Source organism: Triticum aestivum, chromosome 2A, assembly GCF_018294505.1.
Source record: "Triticum aestivum cultivar Chinese Spring chromosome 2A, IWGSC CS RefSeq v2.1, whole genome shotgun sequence".
NCBI lineage: Eukaryota > Viridiplantae > Streptophyta > Magnoliopsida > Poales > Poaceae > Triticum > Triticum aestivum.
The window spans coordinates 452,479,565-452,487,673 of NC_057797.1; the positions used below are offsets into that span (position 1 = coordinate 452,479,565).

At 44.8% G+C, this 8,109-nt stretch overlaps 1 protein-coding gene across 2 annotated transcripts; it reads left to right on the top strand.

Moving 5' to 3' along the window:
* The first annotated feature begins 6,145 nt into the window (after nt 1-6,145).
* Nucleotides 6,146-7,850, top strand: LOC123188968 (50S ribosomal protein L27). Of its 2 annotated transcripts, none has more exons than XM_044601262.1 (4): nt 6,146-6,331; nt 6,740-6,846; nt 6,957-7,078; nt 7,325-7,850. In XM_044601262.1, exons 2-4 carry the CDS (start codon nt 6,768-6,770, stop codon nt 7,559-7,561), a joined length of 438 nt encoding a protein of 145 aa, XP_044457197.1. In that variant the 5' UTR covers nt 6,146-6,331; nt 6,740-6,767; the 3' UTR covers nt 7,562-7,850. The 2 variants fall into 2 exon arrangements, with proteins under 2 accessions (XP_044457197.1, XP_044457199.1); XM_044601264.1 differs by having other exon boundaries at nt 6,156-6,331; nt 6,749-6,846.
* Nucleotides 7,851-8,109: the final 259 nt, after the last annotated feature.

Here is an 8,109-nt window from a genome sequence, read left to right on the forward strand (position 1 = left end):
TCATCTTGACATCGCGCACGCCGTCGGAGAAGGCTGAGATGATGGCCTCCTCAGTCACCTTGGGAATCTTGAGGCATGCGTTGTTGAAGCGCTGGATGTACTTCTGCAGGGTCTCCCCGGGTTGTTGCTTGATGCGGCGCATGTCGCTCACGGCGGGTGGCCGGTCGCGAGTACCTTGGAAGTTGGCAATGAAGCGGGTGCGCATCTCGTCCCAAGAGGAGATCGTGCCTGGAGCCATGTTCAGGAGCCAGGTACGGGCCCCGTCCTTGAGTGCCATGGGAAACCAGTTCGCCATGACCTTCTCGTCTCCGTTGGCAGCTTCGATGCCCAGCTCGTAGAGCTGGAGGAACTCCGCAGGGTCAGCCGTGCCGTCGTAACGAGGAGGCAGGTCTGGCTTGAACTTGCCGGGCCACCCGATGCTGCGTAGCTCGGTGGTGAAGGCACGGCAGCCTGCTGTGGCCACGGGAGGCCTTGGGTGATGGAGAGCTTGGTCTTGCATGTCCCCACGCGTTGCAGCTGGGTCTTGACGTGCGGGAGCAGGAGCATGGTCGCGACGTGCTGGAGCAGGGAGCGCCCGGGCAGCTTCTTGCGGGTGAGGGACTTCCTGGCAGCTCTGCTCTTGCTGCGCTGGCACCTGACGGAGCGGGTTCTGCCCAGGGGCCACGCGCCTTGGAGCCATGGCGCCTTCTTGAGGAGGAGGTGGCCGGGGCGTCGCCGGAGCTTCGTCGCCCACGCGGGGCGGGGTGCGGTGCAGCGGAACGGACGGCGCAGGAGAGCCCCCTGCGGTGCGGACGAGCTCGGCGACGCAGTCGAGCCATTCTTCGTAGACGTCGTCGACGGGACGGTAGCGCAGGAGCTCGTTTGCCGCGATGAGCGCAGCTCGAGCCTCCATGGGTGCGCGGAGCGCGCAGGACGAAGAAGCAGCTGGGGTGAGCGAGGGAGTTGCGGTGCGGCCGTCTTGCCGCATGGACGGATGCTGAGATGAACTGCTGGGAGGAGTTCAGTCACCCTTCTCTCTCTCTCTCCGATTGTTGATGCCCCTCTTCCCTAGGGGTGGCTAGTCCTATTTATAGAGGCCCTGGTCCTCTTCCCAAATATCGAGCGGGAAGGGAGCCAACAATGGCGGGCTAATTTGAAGGGGGACAGCTAGTACTAGCTATCCTGACAAAAGTAGTCTTCGCCTGCACAAGCTCTGGTGGTGACGCCGTCTTGGGCTCCACGATGACCTCCATCTTGCAGTCCTCCTGGTCTTGGTCTTGTTGCACCGAAATGGCAACCTTTGCCTGATGCCTCGGTACTCCGCGGCTGCTCTTGCTCCCTTTGCACCAAAGAGGAAAGGAGGACACTGCGCGGGCTGGCGCCCGCCTGGCGCCATTGGTCGTCATGGCTTGCGTCACGGGCACCTCGTGAGGTACCCCGCCTTGATCTCTCCGCCTCCTCGCGAGCCAGCCTGATGAGGCCGTGCCTGAGGAAGCTCCGCGTCGTCCGTCCCGCGAGGCTTGGCCCCTCGCGAAGGTCTTGGGTCTGTGTTGATGAGGCTGGGTCGTGCTGGGCCCCCCTTTGAGCCACGCCGCAGGCCGCAGGCAGGCAAGTCTGGGGACCCCCATTCCCAGAACGCCGACAGTAGGACAACTGATTCTTGATGCAGAACTCGTGTCGGTCAAGATGTTATTTGAACACATCCCCGACTTTGATCCGTAACAAGCACATCTCAATGGGTGACTTCCAATGCACAAATTAATATCCTATTTGATCCCAGCGCAAATACAAGGTTGTAAGCATTAGACCTCATACCCGTACCTCCTTTTATTTTAAGTGTTTGAATCATTGTTTGCTTGTTGATCCGGTCGAAAGCTGGACTTGACACTTTGACAAAAACTTGCTAAAGACCATGGCTTTCAAGGGAGTCTTCCTCTTATGGGTTCGATAACTCAGGGTCACCTTTGAGGAAATAGGTGCAGGATACTCTTTTCTGTTTCAATACCGTATCAATAAAAGGAGGTATCAATACACACTTCACCCCTTATGAACGTATGCACGCACACCCTACCCCTAGGAACATCTCCGAGATACTGAGAGGACATCGTATTTTGAGATTGACGAAGTCACCACAGACTCCTCATATTCGACGAGAACGTCTCCTCTCACTAAACCAACATCACCGAAAAAACTGAAATAAATTCAAAGAAATGTGAGCATCAATGTCAAATTTAGAACTTGAACCCTGATGGGATGGTTCCACCACAAAGAACCTAAACAACGCCAGTTCGTACGTATGTTGAAGGTTTAACTACCCCTTTTATCTCTCGGTTTGTTCCAACAGAGGTCAATTCTAACAAGATTATATCACTTGCAAGTCAATAATCCTCCTCAATCCTCTCCAACCCCCACGAGAGAGGATTAATCGAAAAGGCCTTAGGAGTTTTTTTTGCATCTATGTACTATTTATTTAACAGAAATAGGTGGGCAAGACGGTTTTTTGGGAAATAGCGGGACTCTGCTGCGTATTAATTTTGGCACAAAAATCATAGTTTTATAAAATTAAAATAGAAAAAAGAAGAAGAAAATACAACAACAATTACAACACTGAAGAAAGCATCATTCATTTAATACTATCTTTTACTATTCCTGATTCAAAAATATAAATCGAATGAGTTGAAACCAATGGCTGGGTCAACCGAAGTGCAGGCCAATCTTCTTGAAGTTTCACTCGGCGAATTTTAGAGAAGAAATTTTGCTTGGACAACGCCTGTGCTGGATCTGCATACCCATCTGCGTCGCCTCCAGCGTTATAGGGACCACGGTGACCGGGTCATCGAGACATCGACTGCGACCTGCAGCTCCCACAAGCAGCTCCGCGGGAGGGGACATCCAATAATAGCCAAGCCGTCCACACACCGGAACCACGCGCTTACATACGCCGTAGACTTGGGAGAGAGGCGGATTACTACGCTGCTTCTTCCGAGCGGCACCCATGGTTTTCTTTCATTTCGTGTGTGTTTTGTTGCCTTGCAATGCCGATACGGCCACATGACGCCCGGAGGCCCCGACGTCGACGCACGAGCACGACCATCCATTGCTTGTCTTTGATAGTCCCGACAAAAAGAAAGCAGGAGCTTCAACGATGCTGGTATGTCTTCCTTGTGGCTGTGGGAGATCATTCTTCTGCAATATCCGAAAAATTGTGGCGCGATAAGCTTGATCTATTAAAAAAAGGTCCAACGTTCTTTTCTATATGGAGAAATTACCATAGTTTTGTAAATACTCTAGTTTTAATAACATAATTTTAGTAGTAAATAAAACTATTGGTATCTAAAAAACTGTAGTATTCTCACAACAATAAGAAAATACTTTGCTATCAAACATGACCTAAGATTGCTTGACATAAAATATTCCAACATTTGTCTTGAAATCTTCCAACATATTACGCTTACGAATAATTATAAACATACTTTTTGTAAAAGCATGTTAGACAAAAAAATGATTCCAAAAATTAAGAAAAACTATGACTAAATGGGCTGCGCCATGGCCGGCCCACTTAGGATTGCCCAGCAGCTTTAGGAACGAGCGCATACCGGCAAACCATGGAATTTCCTAACGGACGCTCGCTGCGTCGAGTTGTCGAGGCTTCGCACAGAGAGGCGAGCGACTAGCGATCAAGATGGGCCGGCCCAGTTAGGAGATAGCGCGGGCGCTACAACTTCCGGTTTTGGGAACCTTCTCGAGGGTTCCTGAACGGTTTTGAGAACCTTCTAGAAGGTTCTTGAACCGGGTTTTCACTGGTTTTTTCTGTTTACTTTTTCTTTGTTGTTTTTCCTGTTTTTGCTTTTTCTTTCTTCGCTTTTCTGTTTCTTTATTTCATCTTTCAATTCCTTTTTCTTCTCTTTTTATTTTCTTTTTGTTCACGTTTCATATTATGTTTGAGAGTTTCAAAACATCTTCCCATTACGAAATTGTTCTCCATTTCAAATTCGTGCTTCCAAATTTGTTCTCCATTTCAAAATTTGTTCTCAACATTCAAAAATTGTTCGCGCTTCCAAATTTGTTCTCCATTTCTAAATTTGTTCTCAACATTCAAAAAATGTTCGTGCTTTCAAAAACTGTTCGAGCTTCCAAATTTGTTCTCCATTTCAAAATTTGTTCTCAACATTAAAAAAATCCATGCTTTAAAAAATTGTTCGCATCGTTTCAGAAACTGTTCACCTTTTAATGTTTTATTCACAAAACAACAAATATTTTGTTTTAAAAAAGTTCCCATTTCCAACATTTGTTCACAAATACAAAAACTGTTCACATGTTTAAATTTTGTTTGCAAATGCAAAAATGTATGTGAATTTCAAAAAAATGTTCCAAATGTTGTTCACAAATTCAAAGCTGTTCAGGAAGTTCGAAAATTTGTTCACAATTTGAAAAAAAATGGTTTCAAAATTTGTTCACATATGAAAAAAAATCTTCTCATGTTTATTTTTTGTTCAAAATTCAATAGTGTTTGCGAATTTTTTTAAAAAATTCTTTTTCCCAAATTTTGTTCACATATTGAAGGTTCATGTTTTTCAAAATTAGTTCGCAAATGAAAATAATGCTAGAATTTTGTAAAAGTAGTTTTAAATTTTCAAATGTATTCATTTTTTGAATTTCTTAATTTTTCCTATAAATGTTTTGTGTTTACAATAACTAGTTGATTATTTTAAAAAATGTTCTCGTATTTAATTTTTTTGTTCCATTTTTTAACTTTTTTGAGTTTCCCAAATAATGTTTTCCTTTCAAAAAGTATTTTCTTTAAAAAAAATATTGTTTGGCATTTTTGTAAGAATAAATAATCTGCCACGTATTGTAGTTCATATATACCGGGCTGCCATTTTACACACTAAATCTCAGTTATACAGTGGCTACGGACGCGCTTTCATGGCGGGAGGACTTGTGTTCTATCCCTCGCCCACAAGTTTTTATGGAATTTTGTGAATTTGTTTTATTTTTTGCTGCTTCTGTTTGGTTTTTTTACGTTGGCGCTGCCACTCTTTCCCAAATAGCTTGCCTGGCGGAATGGCTAGCGCATAGCGTGCGCATGTAGAGATCACGTTTTTTTGGCATCTCTTTCATTCAGCAAAGGACAGCGAATGGGCCGGCCCACGTGAACCGCATCCTGTGCGAAACGGCGACTTCTTGCCGCAATAAGCGGCATATAGGAGGTCCCGCAAACCGTATTCGGCGCCTTTAGCGCCCGTTAGGCATTTTTCCAAACGGGCGCATACCCCTCGCCCTCGCTAGGCCGGCCCATCTATCTTTTCCTATCTATATATTTCAATCAAAACGCAAAAAAAGCGAGGCTGCGGTGAAACGAACCAGCGACGTCCAGGTTACGAGTACTACCAGTCAACCACCACGCCACCAGACTTAAAGTGATTGTCTACCTCTTCGCGTTCTTTTATTCTTTCGACTTTCGACTTTCCTTTTTTTTTCTTTTCCCTTTTTTCGTTTTTCCTTTTTTCACTTTTTTCCTTTTTTCCTTTTTTCATTTTTTTCTTCTCCCTGGTTCGATGAACTTTTTCAAAATTAGTGATTTGTTTCCAAAATTGATGAACAGTTTTCCAACGTGGATGAAATTTTTCAAATTTGATGAACTTTCTAAAATTTGATGAACTTTTTTCAAATTCGATGAACTTTTTTCCATTTTGATAAGAAAATTTTAAATTTAATGAACTTTTCTTCAAATTTGATGATATTTTTTCAAATCGATGAATTTTTTAGAATCAATGAACTATCTTCAAAATTGATGAACTATTTTTAAACTCGATGAAATATTTTCAAAATCGATGAACTTTTTTTCAAAAGCATTGAACATTTTCCATTGACTGTTTGCAAAATCGATGAACTTTCTAAAAGTTTGTGAACTTTTCTTCAGAAATGATGGACATTTTCAAATCCAGGATGTTTTAAAAATAATTCAGAACTCCAAGCTGTATAATAGACGCGGCCTCGCTTGTTCTTATACCATTGGCACTATTAGCACTGACCAATGACTAGTTTCTGTGGTGGTTATTGAAGGTCGGCCAATGATGGAACCACCCGAGTTCGAATCCTGAAGGACACGCACTTTTTTGCGGTTTTTTGGTTTAAAGGTTGCTGCGCTCGGCCTTCATGGGCCGGCCCAACAGGGCGCGGCAGTGTGCGCCACGAAACTAACAGGAGCTCTCGTCTCGTCCTCGTCTCGCCCCATCAAAGGCTGCGATCCATTCCTTCGACGCATCTGTGCACGAGCGCGCCGCCGCCGCCGGGGGCCGCCTCCACCTCCATCGCCCGTCGCCTCAGCTCCTCCCCGTCCGCAAGCAAGGTACCTTCCCCGGCCATCTCTCCTCGGTCTTTCCCCCCTCCTCAGTTGCTTGCTGCCGTCTGCCGCTGCTATTGCTGCCTCCCGTGCTGTGCCCCCGCCCCCGTACTGTATTTTGATCTCATCACAGTATCTCAAATGTCCAAAATACCATTTCTGTTCGGTTAATCCCCCTCACCAAAACTATTAACATAGCAGAACCTATCCTCAAAAAAAAAAAACATAGCAGAACCTAGGTTAGTGGAGGCCTTTTGGACATTTATAGGTTGTCTCTCCAGCTTAGTAAAATTAGAGCAACGTAATGTAAAAACTAATCACCATGGAATGCAGAAAAAGGCACAACGCATGAGTATAATTTGTTTTTTGTCCACGGTACTGTATTAATGTCTATATTTGAGAGAATCCTTATAGTGACTACAGGTAAACTGTGGCAAGCAAGATGGCCCTCTCATCAGTTTTCAGGAGAGTAAACATCAAAGAATTGATCTCAAATGTTCCGGTCTACACTAGCTCAACAGGTAATGAGCTTAGGCTTTAGGCAGTCTGTGACATCGAAGTTTAGAATTTATATCTTCTTCCTTTTCTGAACAAGTGGCCTGATCCTAATCTTGTATGTACTTAATTCCAGAGACATCTGGAGGAATGAGCTTGGTCTTTAGGCGTTGGGCCACAAAAAAGACTGCTGGGTCAACGAAAAATGGCCGCGACTCTAACCCCAAGTATCTGGGTGTTAAGAAATTTGGTGGAGAGGTACCATCTTCAAGTGCTCATCATGGTTTTGATGTTTCTTCTTGTTCATGTCCTTGAACCAGATTAGCTGAATAATTTCCTAAATGACATGAAAATAGCTAATACTTTTGATATGTTGGCATCAGCTTTAATCATACCATACATTGTAACATTGGTAGTCGCTGTGCTATCTCATTATTATAGCCAAAAAAAAGGAAAATTATCTCATACTGCTCTCCAATGTTTACACTCGTTTTATTTTAACAGAAAGTGGAACCAGGAAACATCATCGTACGACAAAGAGGAACCCGCTTCCATCCTGGGAACTATGTTGGCATGGGGAAGGATCACACTCTCTTCTCTCTGAAGGAAGGCCATGTGCGGTTCGAACGGAATAAGCTGACTGGCAGGAAATGGATTCATGTCGAACCTGTAGCTGGGCACACTCTCCACCCTGTTTACGCCGATGGTTCAGCTACTGCAGCTGACATGGAGCTGCTGTAGTGTTGATGTGTGCGTGGGTTGCAGTAACAAGTTGCTGATAGTTTCTGGGGATGGCTCTGCTGTTTTGCTCCGACATGGATACTTCGTAAGTGAACTTGTTCCAGCGAAAACGTTTCTGGGTTAGGATGATCGCAATAAGTAACTTCAGTGTATTTCTGATGTCATTTTAAGTATACATTCTGCACGAGACAGTGAAGGTTCACTTGTGTAATTTTTTGTTCGTATGCTGCTGCTTTTCTCTGAAATCAACAGTGTAACCTGCCGTTTGGTCTATTCTCATTTTCATATATACGGACTTGTGATTCACTGTAGTTGCTGTTGCCGGCAAACCATATGAACAGCTCGCCACGTGGTGCCTGATAGCCATAGCAGGTGCTGTCCGCTGCTGACTGGATGCTGAATGTGTCCTTTTGGGAGGAATGGTATGGTTTGTTGTGGCAGAAGCCTTGTTTGCTACTCCCTCCGTTCCAAATTATAGCATGTTTTTTCTCTGAATTAGATGTATGTAGATGTGTTCTAGTGTGTTTGTTCACTTATTTTGGTCCGTA